We start from the raw sequence: 16,381 nt of genomic DNA, 5'->3' as shown, positions 1-16,381 counted from the left end.
ACACACTAACAGTAATTCAGTCCAATTTGAGCTACAGCAGCAGTCACAGTCTTGTATGGAGGGGAAGCAGACTGAACTTAACATAAAAAAGATACTGTATAATTTACATTCATCAAGAAAAATACATTTTTACATGCCGGCACTTCAGTAAATCGAATGTACGCCAGCAAATGATCAGCAGATACATAAGTTGTCCTGAATACGAGGTGATGTTCGTCACAGTTGAACATTTGATGCTACAGTGTTTGAAATAAGTTTAGAGTTCTTGGTCTTCTTCACCCACCTGCTGTACTTTGTAGTTTCAGGTTTTATGAAACGTTTTGTAAGCAGGGAGTGACAATCCATGATGCTGACTTTACTCCACATTGTGACAAGAGTCTGATGCAAAGGAATTAAGTCCAAAAAGTTCAGTTCATCCCCTCAGGAATCAGCTACGTCCACTCCTCGAGCTCAGGACTCGGCGGGCAGGACCAAACCAAAGTGGAGCACCAACAGACCGTCCTGCAGCAAAGAGGAAACCAAAAGGATCAAACAAAAATATTAAAAGTGACATTATTAAAATTGCGTGTGTTCTTGTGGTGCTTACTTGCAGTGCCTCTTCGCCCACAGAGTCCTGTATGTCTTTGAGGGACTGGTAGTGATCTAGGAGGTGATCTCCACAAACCACGTCCACCTGCAGGACACACAAACACTTCACATCACTGCAGCAGAGATCAAATCAGACAGATGATCAGCCCTGTAATGTCAACTTTCAGGGCATTTGGGTCAGTCCTGCACAAAGGGACAAAGTCTGAGGGCTTCACAGCATCAAGTGTAGCTTTTGAGAGTCGCATGTGAGGCTTGTTGTCACTATGTTCTATGTTCTTTGCAAGAACACTGCAAAATGAATCAGAATTTTTTTGAAAAGCTGCTATCAAATCAAGCACTTTAGGCCACAATGATCCCAAAAGATGTCCATGAAATCCCGGAGTGACTGGACTGAACAGAAACACCACACCAACATGGCTCCTGGAAGTTATTATTTGATGACCACTAATAAATAAAACTATTTGGACCACAGATGTAACTCTGGTTCAAGAGCGGTGTTCTACAGGGCCCTTCAAAATAAAATAAACAATATATTAAAAGTGTGGCGGGGCGAGAAAATACTGACTCCAGACAAGTAAATTTCTGACCGTCTGCCTGACCAGACAAGTGGGGGAAAAATAAAAAATAAAAAAATGTTGAACCCTGTAATTACAATTCTTCTGCAGCATTGAGGAGCTGTACATCCATGTTTTGTCTGTGGTCTTCAGTAACACTTGTTTCTTACATATTTACGATAAACCGTAAGGTTTCTAAAAGTGTTCTAACAATGTAAGGATTTAAAGGGAAGAGTTATATAACTGTTGTGACCTCTGCTACAATCGACAGGGACCTTCGGTGAGTCTTTCTGTCCTCTCCAAGTTTGTCCAGACAGGCAGTGCAGCACTGCAGCCAGGAAACCAGCGTAAGCTGCTAATCCTCACCCACGTGTTACAAAATACAAAATGCACCTGAAGTCTCTGCCAAACTGATTACACTTTAACATTTTGTTTAGAGGACGGGAGGACACTTGTGATCACTGATATGTGTAACCATGAGCCTTCTCTTACAGCATGCCCACTGCTGAGACAGACATGCGGTACCCTGGCACTAATTATTTCAGTATAATCAGATTACTGATGTCCTGAAGGAGTGTCTGTTGTCCTTTATTTGTAGGCACCCTGCTGAGTTCTGACCTGAGCAGTGGACCCTTCTCTGTTGGGCTCTGCTTGGATTCAGCAGTTGTTTCATCTCCCTGTTGTTCTGATTGTATATTCATCGTTGCACTGCTTGTTGCTGTTGTTTTCATGCCTCGTCTTTTGAATGAAACTACATCCCAGGTCTCCTAAAGTGCATCCATACATTTGTTACTATTATTATTCTTAGTAGTAATAAGGCTACACGAGGCTGAAACCGAACTTCAGTCTGGAAAGCTTGTGTCCTTTTTGTAATGTAACTTGTGTAAAGACATCTTGTACTCTATATGACTCTGGCTTGTGAAACTGACAGGCTGAGAGACGACTCTCATTTTCAAAGATTCCCATGATGCATTGCCAGGAGTTTAAGTTTGCTTTATGTTCATAAATGCAGAGGTTACTGTTTGTTAGTGTTTCTTCAGAATATGGTGGTTTATTCTGGTAATTGTCATTTCTGTACTGGTTTATTGTTACATTATGAGCGTGGCGGCTCACACATTTCTTCACACCTGCTGTATTGTTTCATTTTCCCGTATATTACATGCAAATGCAGCGCAGAGGTGAAATCAAACTGTTTCTATTATAAAACTACAGTCTTCTAACACGTAAAAGCACCCACTCACTTCCATCCACCAGCCTGGTCACCGCACACGCCTACACTGTTCTTTAATACCGACTTCCTTTGCTGTCCTGATTCCAAGTCTGTCTAAAGCAACAATCAGGATCAAGACTGTGGTCATGTCACTCTGTGAACTCATTAGCAGTAAGTCTGGCAGACTCACCTGGCAGCTTGGGCTCAGCTCCATCTTCCTCCTGATGAAGAGCTCCACGTGGCGGATAGTGGCCTCGCCCGACACACAGATGTACGGCCGCTCTAATGGCTGAACAGGGACGGGGTGGTTAGGGTGGAATATACAGTCAAAATGTTGTAATTCATCAAAAACTATAGAATTAAATTGAAGCTGTGTAATTTAAAATGGTGAAACATCACACACTGGGTTAAAAATTTTATTTCAAACTTCTTTTTCACATTAACATTTTCATATTAACATTGTACTGAGCTTGAGCTTTTAGTTCAACATTTAAACACACAGATTGTTTATTTAGTGTATCACTAGTCAGAGAGCAGTGCTAAAATACCAGAAAATTGGGGTAAACCTCAAGTTCAAACTTGATCAAATTATCATCCATCTTGTCCTTAGTCTAATAACAACTGTTATGAAGTCACATTATGAGTATTGTAAGTCATTACCTTATAGTCATTGATGCCCTCTTCAGCCCTGAAAACAAAAGAAGAGTCAATTCACAGGAAGAACTGCTGGTGATGAACAGGCAGTCAAATGTAAGAAATGGCACCATCTGTTGGTGGGTCTGAGTAACTGCATTTGTGAGTTACATTTAGTAGAACACAGTAACTGGGAAAAAGACAACAAAAACAGACAGTGAGAACCTGTTAGCTGTTCTCCTATCGAAGAGTAACTGTACTAACATGATACCAGGTGAGTCTCATTAACTGACTAACAGATGAAGAATAAAAACACCATGATATGTTTGGCCAGTGAGAAAAAGTCAAGATGGTAATACATTTGCAAACTAAATTTTTTTTCTTTCTTTTGCCAAATGCCTTAAAGGCTGAGTACCTTACAGACAATACAACCGTGACTCAGGCTGGACAAGTAAGTCTCCAGTGAGCTTCTTACCCAACAAAGTCCAGCAGCAGAGATACGTCCAGCTCAGGAGGAAGAGTGAACACAGGCTGGGTAGCATTTTCCTTCTTCGGCTTCCGTAACACAACAGGACCCGCAGGGGAGACCACCGCTGCAGAGCACGACACAGGAAATACAGGGATAACACTGGCTTAGAGTAAAGACAAATTACCAAAACAGCAAAATACAGCTTGTTACTGATATAAAGTTCACCCACTTTGATAGGGGCAGACTGAAAGGACCCCTATTTGTTTATTTTTTTCTATGTAACAATGCCAATTATGTAACGGCAACCACATAACAAAACTGTTCACCTGACTGATCAGAAGATTTGGGCTCCAAATAGCTAATTAGTGAAACATTCTTCTTCGAAATGTTCATATTTTATGTATTTAAAGTGGCAAAAATCTCAGACTTTGTATTGACTGCCAGCCAAATTGGGGTGGTTGTTTACGCCATAAAAGGGGCGGAGCAAAGTTCCCAGATGAACTGCTCTCATCTGTATGGAAAAGTAGCTTTCTGCTCCCCATGAAACTCTGGGAACAACAGCGCTTTAAAAGTGTTGTTACTAAATAATATTTATATCTTATCTGCAACTCTTCAATTAATTTAACTAAATAACCCATTAACACAATACTATACTACCACTGCTTGATTATTTTACCTGGTTTTGGCACCTCCAGCCCTCTCTCTTTATAGAAATTAACCATCTGTTCTCTTTCCACTGTGGTACAAAAAACAGAAGAGTTCACATTAGAATTTGTACAGAAAATAACACATAATGTACATAGATCAAATAACTAAATAAATACATCGTCTTGCTGTACTTACACTCCTCGAGGAAGGGAACCATTTTGTAGACAATATCCTGCAGTTGTCTGTCAGGCCTGCAGGAAAACACAGTGTTTCCAGTGTGACACTGACTGCTTTGTCACAGATTTCTATGCCTCAAATTGAGAATTCACCATGTCAAGATTTCTGACTTTAGACAATAAACTAATTTTACGTAAAAGAAATCTAATGCATTCCAGTTTTCAGAATAATTCAGAATATTTTCCCACACTTTTAGAAGACTTCTTTCCTTTGGAAGAATCTAAAACTTGATGTATTCACTGAACAAGGACAGAAGATGATCAATATCAGAAAATACATCAGGAAGTGACAGACCTACCTGATGTTGTACAGTGGTTGTGTCTGGTGGACTATAATGCTGCATGTGGGACATCTGTTACTGCCGAAAAAGTGCCTCACAATGCAGCTTTTGCAAACTAGAAGACAAGAAAACACATCACAATGTCAGACAGTCAGGACCTCATGTATGTCAATAGAAATGTATGATACCAATATACATATTAATATCTGACAGTTTAAATAATCTCATAACTATATATCAGTTAGTAATCACTAGTTGCATCCTTTTCCTCACAGTCTGGTGGTTTTGGAGGTGAACTATGAAACCACAGCCTCCCTGGTTTGTAGTGTTATTGTCCATCATTCTGCTTGTTTCCTGTCTGCTTTACTGTATCCCGAAAAGTTTGGTTCTCAAAGGAGAAACCTGACAAATGCTTGTATGCTGCTGTGCTCTCAGTGATGTAAGGAGACTCTAAAGCAGACCTCTATTGTGACTCACATGTGTGGAGGCACTCTGTGATGGTGGTGGCATCGATCAGGAAGCCGCAGCAGAGGGCACAGCGGATATATGGATAGAACTGATTGAGGGGGAGTTTAGGCTGTGGAAATTAAACAAATCACAGTCAAGAGCTGCAGTTTTAACCTTCATAACATATTTCACCTACAAGGATGACTGACTGAGAGTAAACTACAGCAAGAAACAACCATCATAGCAACATTTTAACTTATTTCTTGTCAAAACATTAATATGCAATTAACTGTTACAATGTACTGTGTAATGTTGTCATTTTATGAAAGTTAGTGTCATTCGTCATTCAAATGTCATTCATTTAAAACTAAAAAAAGACAGTGTGTCTGTCTCCTTCAAAATAACTGACACTTTACTAGAAAGAATAACTGAACATTTGAGGAGTCAGTTTGTTTTTGTTATAATAGTGAGATCAGTTAAATTTGGTTCATTCAGAGCTGTGGAATATTAAACCATCAATCATTTACTTCTTTTTAAAGTACAAAAACGTGAAACTATTAATTGTCGTATCAGTATCGCCCATGACGAGCAGATAGTTGTCGTTATCAGTATCGGCTGAAAAAAAAATCCATATCATGGATGCCTACTGATAACCTGGACAAACAACTAAAATGTGTATTTTAACCAACATATTATGAACTTCCCATGAGAAAACGGATAAAATGTCTAAATAAAAAATAAAATTAAGATCAATTAAGCAAAAAAAAAAGTAAACTAGAAAAATGAGTATTTACATCGGCATTAATAGCAATATTGGCAATGAAAATGATGAGTATTAAAAAGTAATAATGTACCACATAATGAATGCAAGAATTATACTGAAAAGTAATATTGAACATGATATTAAACCATGATATTAAATTTACTCGAAAAATATCATTGCACACATGATAATGAACATAATACTGCCTATGATGTTAAACAATAATGTTGGAAAAGTAATGAAATAAAACAAAATATAATACTATCTGACTGACTTTACAATAACCTTGTGCAATAACTGAACAATACAATACTACTCGTGCAATAACTCGAGCGCCTGTGATGCATACAGTATTTTTAAAGTGTAATTAACCTCTAAGAAAACTCATTAAGCCTCTGAAAGTGGAAAATAATTAACTTCAGCTTACAGTAGTTCTGTTGTAATGCGTCCTTAATTACCCTCTAATAAGAGTGTTATAGACAACATATTTCTTTTTGTCTTATTTAATAGAAAGTTCATCTTCTTTAATCTTATAAGCGTATTGTAACATAAAGTGTGATCAAACTGTGTAAACGTACCTCATCCTCTGAGTCGCTGTCTGATAAGTTGATCGTCTCCTCAGAACTCCTCCGTCCATGTGGAAGAAGTGACATCCCAACAACCGCAACAAACCTCCCCGCTGTCTTTATGTTATAACAAAGTTAACAAATTAACAAAACACGTTAAAAGTTTTTTTTAAGTACAAGTTGGTGAGCTCTTCTCCGAGTTAGTTTTAGTTTCCTGCCAACTTGTGTTGCTTTAGCCGCGCTCGGCTAGCAGGCTAACATTAGCTTGTTGAATATCTTCAGAGCTAAAAACACCTGTGCGCTCACACACTGCAGCGACTGTTCAGCTGCTAATGCTAACTAAACTGGACAGGTGAAGTGTCTCAGTCAGCGTTATTACTACAAAAGAACACTTTTACACGAAATAAAATTATTTCCTAACTTTAACTTTAAAGCTACCTTGTCGACTTCGTCTCACTCACGTTATCGAGTTAATTTCGCTCGCGCGTCCTCCTCGTTTTCTTCTTCTACTTCTTCTTTGGTCTTAACGGCGGTTGGCAACCGTTACCGCCCCCCTCTGCTCCGGAGTGTGAACCACAGATTAAATGCCAGTAATCAATCAATGGAATACATAAATAAACAAAAATGAGGTTATGACACGAATGAATGAACGAATACATAAATAAATGAATAAATAACACATTTATTTATTTCCATGCTCTTTCTTTTTTGATTTCTTACATACTTACATCCGTCTTACATACAAATGAAAGGGCTTGATTACCTCACAGATTCAGATCAAAGAAACAGCAACCATAACTATTTTACTCATCTCAAATATTACTTACTGCACTAAACTAATACAATGGAAACTTATATAAACAGCTTTCCACTAATTAAATGTGTACATATATTTTAATATACCTTTTATTATAAAATACAAGATATAAATCTGTAATTTTTCAGAATTTATTTCCACTTCCGCTGTCCATTTCATATGGACATATTTCATATTTCATGTGGGAGACATTAAAAAATATGAAAATCATTATTGTGCTCTGTCTTACCTCCAGAAAGGATATGTAGAAAACTAAAACACTTTTTTTCTGTCTTCCCTCCAGTTTCTATCCTGACATTCTGCTGCTCCACCCTCTAGTCCAGCAGGTGGCGGTAATACGCCTTTAAGATGGTTTGTCAATAATCATCACGGAAGAACAAGAGAACGACGCATGCGCAGATTAACCAAATCTAAGCGGCTCATTGGTAGAGGAAGTCCAACATGGCGATGGACGGAGTAATGTCCACGTCTTCGGGTCTGTCCTACCACAATGTCGGGGACTTTTACCCCCGAAAGTTTGGTCCGAAGCCGGACGTGGTGCCGTCCGGGGTGACGGAGAGGAAGGTGGGGCCGCTGGATAAACCTGACATGGTGTCGGTGGATGTGATCAACGTCAGTGATGCAGGTTTGTTATGCTAACTGGCTAACGGCTAACAACACGTAGTCAAACAGGCAGCGGCTCTGCTAACTGAGCTAACAGCTGACTGTGACATGAGCGGTGAGCAGTTTCAGTTTATAACGACTGAACAAACATTAATGTTGTCTTAAGAGGTAACTTTGAACCAGCTCAGTGTGTCCGCCTGGGCCTCCGTATCTGTTGACGTTAATGCGCTGATGTAGCTAATGTTAGCTTAGCAGTGAACCTACTGACAAACAGTTTACAGTCAACAAAAACACTTAATGTAGGTTTTACTTGAGCACAGAGCAATTTGTAAAGTATTTATGGTCGCATTAGGACTTGAACCAGCTATTCTCTGGTCTCCAAGCCCTGTCCTTATGGACGGAGCTACTGTTGCTGCTAATTAAGCCTGTAATGTCTTAATACATGTTAATGGATACACTTTACTTAACCAGCCATCTAAAAACATATCATGCTCAAAGTGTGAAACAAATATTCTGCCCCAATCCAGTGATTTTGGTCAATATCAGGCCGATACCAATATTGAGTGTCAGATTGTCTCATCACTAATGTACAGAACATCAACATCACATTAACTGCAGCGTTTGATGACAAAGTTTCTGATACATATGAAGAATGTGGTTCTAGCAAGACGATGAATAACTTCAGGTGTCCCCTGGTGGACCTAAGCCATAGGACCTCCTCTCCATCATAGAGACCAGGACTAGGACATGTCACAAAAGTACATTAACTACAAAATTTTAATAGCAAAGTTTCTTATACACTGATACACTTATGAGATTAAATTAAGTTAATATATGTTCACGAACAAGGTGCCTGGTAAAATGTTTTTTTTCTGGGGTGGGGGGTTAGTGTTTCCTTACTCTTTCGAGGATCTACAGGACAGGGGGTGTCACATGCTGGACAGATTGTAAAACCCCTGGAGGCAACTTGTGATTAGTAATATTGGGCTATATAAATAAAATTTAACTTGACTTATTTGTGACTTTAAAGTGGAATATGAAAATATTGTGTGTCCAAAAATGAGTCCTGCAGTCCAAATAGCTTGTTGGAGCCATAGACTGTATATTAAATGTTTAAATGCTATATAATAAACAATCTGAGGTTGAAGCAAGTTGTTTCCTTTGGCTCCCTCCTCCCCAGACTGAAGCTCAGGCAGGCTGCAGGATCACCACAGGAGAGCAAGACAAGGGCAACATTGTACTTTGTCACTAACAAGTGAGGACAAGTCCTCCTCTGGCAGTTGATCAGCTGTTTCTAAGTATGTCAGTTTTCTGTCGATGTAAAGCTAAGCCTGTTATCTTGAAAACAAAAGCCCACTGCTCTGAAAATGCACACTCTGAAGTTGGAACTCAGTGACTGTCTGTCTCAGATCAGCTCATGTCAAAAAATGACATCACCTCAGCAGAATTTATAGATTAAGACACATTAAGACAAAAGGGCGGTTAAAGTTGAGTCGAGTAGGCTGTCTTCTCTGTTGTCTTTTGTTGTTCTTGCATGTTGATTGTGAAACCTGTTTTGCTCCACAGATGTCCACCTCCACAGGAAGAAGCATGAACATGACACGTACGTCTTGGTGAGTGTTTCTGTTTCTTTTCTGTTTTTTTGTCAGTTTCAGTGGCAGTTTTTTTTATTAGATGGGTTTCAGGCTTCATCACTGTCCTTTATTGCAAAAAAGTCACATGCACACACAAGTCACCCAAAAAAAAACCTGCTGATACAGCTTGTAGCACTGCTGGTTTGTGTGTGCAGAGGGAAGTTATTTACATAAAATTTGATTAAGTTCTACTGATTGCACTGGAAGATTCAGTGTCAGAGGTGTAATTTTTAAGGCACAAAACCGATGACATTCCTGAACCTGCTTTGTTTTGTTGGAGGCTTAATTTTAAATGTTACATTAGTACTAATATCTGTCATACAGTGTTGCTGTGATTGTCTCTCCTTCAGCGTGATTATTTGTAATCCCTTCCAAAGGAAAACACTGCCTCTGTCCAAAATCATTCATTTATTCACCACTTCCTGTCAACTATATATTATATAGAGTAGGGGTGCCATTTTTTGATTTATTTGTAGCACTGACAGCTGTGCTGTTGTTAAACTGTTGAGTCTTGATTTATAAAGATCAACAGGTCATTGGTTTTATGTCCTGACAACTGTTATTTACATTTACAATTTTTTCTTTTAAAAGAGTCTATGTGGTATTAAGTGTGATATGACAGCTGGTAGACTATGCTGTGTTGTTTTTCCCTTCAGACACATGCCAGACGCTGCTAGTAGGCGGAGGTGGAGAGAAAAAGAATAACTGGAAGAACTGCAGATTCTTCTTTTGATCTCACTTATTAAAATTGAAAGCTTGTTTTGATCAATTTTCAATTTAAAGCTGACATTGTGACACTGTCAAATCAGGCTTGGTATATGTACTTTGCCCATGTCCTCATAGTTCATTTGGTTTGTGTTAAACATTTTTGTCTGTTTTATTTAGGTTTTTTTTTGTCAGCAATTTATCAGTCAGGAAAGAGCAAACTTAAGCTGACCAGGGTTTACATGTTGGTCTTCTCTGTGTTTACAGTGATTTCTTTCCTTATTCAGTCTGTATTCTGCCTTTGGAGGGACACTTCACCCCAAATGAAAAAATGCAGTTCACCAATACAGTTTTGGTGTGAGTTGCAGAGTTTTGGAGATAACGGCTGTAGAGATGTCTGTCTTCTCTCCAGTATGATGGAACTAGATGCACTCATTGTGTGACACAGGAATTTGGTTATAATAGTTAAAATTGTGAGTGAAAAATATCAAAAAAATCATCAGAGACTTTTAAAAATCCAGAGAAAATCAGAGAAAATGACAAAAGTAAGAGAACTTCTGCAGTGTTGCATTTAATTGTAACCTATTGATATTTTTTACTTCTGTTTAAAGGTGTTGAGAGGTTTAAAGAGATGTATTTTAAGTGGGGGATGTTATTAACAGCCATCAAATGAATCTTGAGTCAGTTTCTAAAGTTTATTGTTGAATTATTTAAAGTCTGTGTGGCTTTTCAATCCCTCAAGAAAATATGTTAGATATGTTAGATTGTTGTTTATATTTTTTCCCTCCGCCATCTTTCATGACCTAAAACTCCTCCTTCAGTCAGAGTTTTAGAAAAAGTTGTAGTCAGTGTTGTACACTGACACACCACTTGGTGGCGGTGTAGGTCACACTTTGCCTCCTTCTGTGCTTCGCTATCAGAGACTTGATGAATCTGATTGTACTGATATTAATCTAAATTCATTCTGGACAACCAGAATAATTTTAGCTGACATTTTATGATTTCCCTGCTCACACTCTTATCAGATGAAGTCTCATTATCTGTTCTTTCTTTAAAAGGTAGTTTTGATAATTATGATCATGTGTTTTAATTTGCAGGGCACCATTCATCCATTCAGGAAGACACACAGATCCATCATTGGAAAACTCATCCAGGAGTTCAGACTGGTCTCCTCAGACAGACGGGTAAGTGTGTATGTTTTTTCCTTTGCGTTTAAGATGTAATATTTGTGGCAGTTTGGGTGTTTTTTGTCTTCATGTTTTTTGATCCGTCTGGTCCTCCTCCTCCTCATCATCATCTGAACCTCGTCTTGGTGGTCACTTTATAATCCCGTTCTGCTGTAAGCTGGTTAGATTCTGCGTCTCATACACAGAGTCAAACCCAAACACCTCCAGTAATCCTGTTTCTCTATCAGGTCACCATGTTCCAGTGAAAGCGCTCAGTGAAATACCATCAGCTTCAAGCTGAACGCTCGTGCACTTTGTCTCGACTGCTTATCATGAGCAGCTTCCGCCTGTAGTCTCTGTATGCGTACACTTTGTATTAAATTTGCGGTGCCTGTGTAGAGTTGATGAGGTGCTTCACTGTACTGTTTGTGCTGATTTTCACCTGTTGCATGTTGTCTTTTCATTAATCTTGAGTTGGAACCTGAGGAACTCAATAAAATCCAGTGACCCTTTAATGCAGTTCTACACCCAAGTTCATACTTTTCTGAGCAGTAAATATCAGCTGTGGTCACCATGGATTCATGTCAATTACAGTAATTTCTAATAACAGTAATTAGAGTGGTAAGTAGAGTTTTTCAACCACTTCTGTAGCATAACCCACGTCTCTAACACCCCATTTACACCTGGTTTTAAAATGCAGTCTGCATCTGGACATGTTATCCAGATAAGGAAAAACGCACATTAATGAAAGGTGTAAATGTGTTGTGATTGGATCTACTTGACAACATCTTGAGGTAGTCTGGCTCACATTGTGTTCATGTCTTAGGTGTGAATGCAAGCCATACAACGTGCTTGCCTCTTTGGCAATGAATATTTGAATTACATGTGTACAATTGCAAAACAAAAACAATGCAGTAGCATTTTTGTAATTTTATGTGCCTGATTTGATGCCACTTGAAATTAGGAAAAGGCTATTAATATGTGTGTGACAGCACTCAACACATCACATGACATGAGTATGTAGAGCTGCACAATTAATCACAATATTATCGCAACTGCAATATGGCCAAGTGCAATATTCAAATCACAGAACCCTGCAATTATTTTATAAAATAATAATAATATAACATAAATATGTGATAAAAGTTTTTTTTGTGAAACTAAAAACTGTGAAATAATATTATAATTTTAACCTAGTGACATATTAATAAATGTCCATGTGAGCATTATCTAGTGTGCAGATTCTATTTTCCTTCTGTCCAGCACACATTTGAATGTACAGGCTTTTGTCCACTTTGTACTAGAGCCCATATTATTGGCCTATCTCAGTCACTTGGTTAACATTTATATAATTATTTATAATCATTAAAAACTTAAGTGAAAGTTTATTGTTTCAGTGCCCTGGTGTCATTTTGAATAACTGTAAATTTCTTGCCTCCTTTCCATATCTTTGTCACAGGTTTTAACCACATTTGCTGATATATTGATATCAGATTTTTTAAACTCCTTCATAATGTTATTAGCATTGGCCCCAAACATCCAGTATCTGTCAGGCCCTATAACCACCTTATATTCCTCATGCAGAGGTTTTGCTCTGGAGAACAGAGATCCACTCTCAGTTAGGATGCATGTTTGTTTCTTATCTGCATAATGTACACAGGCACATCAGAGGCCATTTGATTATTTTGTCTTCTCTCTGGGTCACTTTAACAGCCTACTGACTTTTAGACTGAGGTCACAAGTTAATTCTTGGTGAGGGTATTTTATTTCTGTTCAGCTTTACTGATTTAATAAGTTATAATAATTCTGGTCCAGTCAAAATGGAGCTTTCACAGCATTTCTAATATCTGCTGATAACAATTTAAAGCTCTTTCTAAGTGATCAAACAAAGATAAGATATGTTTTTCCTCTTCTGACCTTAGAGTTTATGCCCAGACATCAATAAATGCCTCTGGTTGGGCACCAAACTCAGCTCACCCAAAGACTTTTTCTGCCTTTTTGATCCTGTTGACTGCTTGTGCTGCATTCGGTACGTGTGTGGTCACACTCACAGTTCTACAGCAGCACCTTATGATGATTTAAATGCCAGGACATGTACTGTTCTGTTCCTGCAGGCTGATAAACTAAATATTCTACCTCAGGAACAACTCTAAACTCACTGCTATGAAAACAGGGAGTTTGTCCTAATTTCCCTTTAAAAACATGTTCAGTTCAAATGCTGAAAGATGCAAAGGATTTTTTCTAAAATTAGCGTGGAGGAAAAAAGTAGTGGTCCTCTGTGCGTCATGACAAAACAGGGACAGATGTAGAGTGGAAGCTAAAAAAGCTTTCAGACAGCGCAAGGACATACAAATCACACCAATAATGACTGTAAACGGAGCTCAGATGTAATTGTTTTGTGTGTGTGTGTCAGCGTTATTGTACTATAATCCACTTTGAGCACACGCTGGCAGGGGGTCTTGCTTCCCCATAGAGCCTTGGATTGGATTACACGGTGTCGAACACGGCTTAGAGGCCAAACATAGTTCAAACTGGCGAAAGTTGAGATGTGCTTCCTCAGCGCCTCGTTGCCCTCGTCTCATGTCTCCTGTTACCTTTTGTGTTGTGAACAAAACAAAGTGTCAACATCCGATTTCAGGTACAGTTTGACCGATAACAGGAGTTTTTACAGGCTCATACAGCAGCGTACGTTTACAGCAGAGTCGCTGATGATTGATAGTTAGAGCTGAAATCTGCTCTCTTTAAACCCCAACATTTATGCCAGAAATATTAGATGTGGTTAGTGTTTTCTATGAATAGTTGTCTGGCTGCAGAGATGTCCTGGCCTACACATCACGTCACTGTTTGTTACAGATTCCCACAACGTCACGTCATATTTTCAATGAAAATGAGAATAATGATGTTCTGTTGTGTCTGGTGTGTGCTCCTCTCTTTTGCTGGGTGTTACATTTTTCTAGTGTTTTTTAAACAAGTATAGTTAACATAAGTTAAACTCTCAACTTTTCTGCAAAGAAGCAGGGAAGCACCACTTGTTGATGTCTCATTTGACCCAGACAACCAGTCAAATCAAGCTAGAGGTGGGTGTTACTACTGTACCATGTCCTTCCTGTGCTTGCAGACGAGAGGTTGTCAGAGGTTGATATTGTCAACCTAAACCCTCTGCTTTTTGTGGCCTTTTTCCCCTTTTCGTCTAGTAGCACAGCAATGACAATGGTTTAATGTCTGCTTGAATCAATTTATTCCTGTTAATCATATTTGATCATGTGTATCCACGTGCAGCCCTGCTTCACAGGCTCACCAGCTGTTCTGACCAATGTGCATTGGTGTGCACAAAAAGACTGCACAATCTGCAACAGAGCATCTTCATGTTGAATCCCATATTGATCAGGCTCTTGTCTCTTCACTCTTCTTGGCTCTTCTTCTTTCACAGCAGAGTTTCATACAGTTTATTAATGAAACTTTACCGACTCAGAGGCTAAACTATGTTTATCACATGAATTGACAGTAAAAGTATATTTTCAGGGCATCGCTGAGAATTATTCTGGATTTTATTCACCGTGGGCTCGAGCACAATTGGTGCTCGAGTCCATCAGCCCCTGCTGCAGTAACACAATGTCCTGATAAAAGTGGAACAGGGACATCAGGCCGTCAGCAGAGGAAAGACATGACTTGAGGACAGGAGAGCGAGAGGACCGGGCGTTATCTCGTCTCTGCTGCAGCAACCGAGTCGGAAAACTCCTCTGCCCGTGTTAACAGGCCGCCGCCGCCACCGATTCATTATGTAAGTAGGTTTATTTTGAGAGGAGAACACGGCCACCCTGGAGACACAGAGCCCTGACGGCTCTGAGGGGGAGAGGACACCCCGGCAGGCTGCGACAGCGGTGGCGCCGCCATGCTGCAGGTTCCTGTTTGGTCCCCAAAAAATCCCAAAAAGCCCCCTGACTTATCCTTTTTGTTGCTCCTCTCTTCTTCAGCGCTTAATATGAGTCACGCCTCTGCTCACCACGATGACACACATTTTGCTCGGCACTGCTCGATGATGTGGCAGCATGGCACGGCGCACAACAATGATGTAATCAGGCCTGGCATCAGCAGGGGCTCCTTGTTTAATACAGTACCTGGTGACTGAGCTGCTGTACGGCCGCTGCAGCCCTGTCACTCCAATGTCACATGTAACCTCAATATGTTGGCACGCCGTCATGCCGCCGGACAGCCTGGGCGACGCCACTGATGGACAGACGGGGGCAGTAGAGCGTCAGGATTTAACCGCGCTCTCCTCCAGGCGGCAAGTGTGTGTGTATATGTGTACGTGAAGGGCGGGGAGGGGGTGGGGAATGTTTTGGACCAAGTGCTGTCTCTCTGTTTGCACACACAGACACATGCACACACACACACATACTCACACGCACACACACACACACACACACACACACACAGAGTGGGTCTCCCATGCCTGTCGCTGGCTAGTGCTGTCACCAGACGCCCCAGTGCTGTCATAACACAGCACACCACAGTAATTGTAGATTTCACAGCACTCGGCGCTCCCGACCACGGCATATGACTCCAACACAAAGTGACAGGCCAGGACACACACACACACGCACGCACGCACACACACACACACACGTTCCCTTGTTCCATTCCTTGTTTCTCTTCGCTCTGACACACACAACCCCCCCCTCTCTCTCTCTGCTCAGAGGGCGAGTTTAGACTCAAGGTTTTATTTTTTTTATTCTTCATTGAAAATTCTGCTGAATTTACATCCAGGCAGCAGACGGAGGAGAACAGAGTGAATGGGTTCAGATACAGATTGTACAGAGCTAAATGACCTCTTCTTTGTTATACAACAAGACTGCCCTCCTCACCACTTATGAAATAACAGCATTGGTCATTTGTCAAAACACTGAAACAATCTGTTTAAAGGGACACTTTGCTCCAAAATGCATGTTTTCCCTCTTACCTGTGGTGCTGTTAATCCATCTAGACTGTTTTGGTGGGAGGTGCAGAGATTTAGAGATGCTTGTCTTCTCTCCAGTATAATTGAACTAAATGGCACTCAGC

The 16,381-nt window shown here is 39.9% G+C and overlaps 2 protein-coding genes across 2 annotated transcripts in view; one reads left to right on the top strand and one right to left on the bottom strand.

Annotated features, from left to right (window-relative positions):
* Positions 1–5: 5 nt before the first annotated feature.
* pcgf6 (polycomb group ring finger 6) lies at positions 6–6,936 on the bottom strand. Its single transcript, XM_084735847.1, has 11 exons — positions 6,834–6,936; positions 6,408–6,512; positions 5,097–5,196; positions 4,638–4,734; positions 4,298–4,353; positions 4,131–4,190; positions 3,461–3,578; positions 3,013–3,040; positions 2,543–2,641; positions 587–673; positions 6–501 (listed from the first exon to the last, which is right to left on the bottom strand). Exons 2-11 carry the CDS (start codon positions 6,480–6,482, stop codon positions 451–453), a joined length of 771 nt encoding a protein of 256 aa, XP_084591973.1. The 5' UTR covers positions 6,483–6,512; positions 6,834–6,936; the 3' UTR covers positions 6–450.
* A 690-nt stretch (positions 6,937–7,626) lies between these two features.
* slc30a6 (solute carrier family 30 member 6) overlaps positions 7,627–16,381 on the top strand; it is a 72,444-nt gene continuing 63,689 nt past the window's right edge. The window contains exons 1-3 of the mRNA XM_084736162.1: positions 7,627–7,837; positions 9,382–9,428; positions 11,252–11,338. Coding sequence (XP_084592288.1) covers positions 7,654–7,837; positions 9,382–9,428; positions 11,252–11,338 — 318 coding nt within the window. The 5' untranslated portion in view covers positions 7,627–7,653. The remainder of the gene's footprint in view (positions 7,838–9,381; positions 9,429–11,251; positions 11,339–16,381) is intronic.

Source organism: Lutjanus erythropterus, chromosome 14 (assembly GCF_056507025.1).
Source record: "Lutjanus erythropterus isolate fLutEry1 chromosome 14, fLutEry1.hap2, whole genome shotgun sequence".
Taxonomy (NCBI): Eukaryota; Metazoa; Chordata; class Actinopteri; order Lutjaniformes; family Lutjanidae; genus Lutjanus; species Lutjanus erythropterus.
The sequence above is the reverse complement of the archived record's forward strand: the minus strand, read 5'-3'. Positions and strand labels throughout refer to the sequence as shown.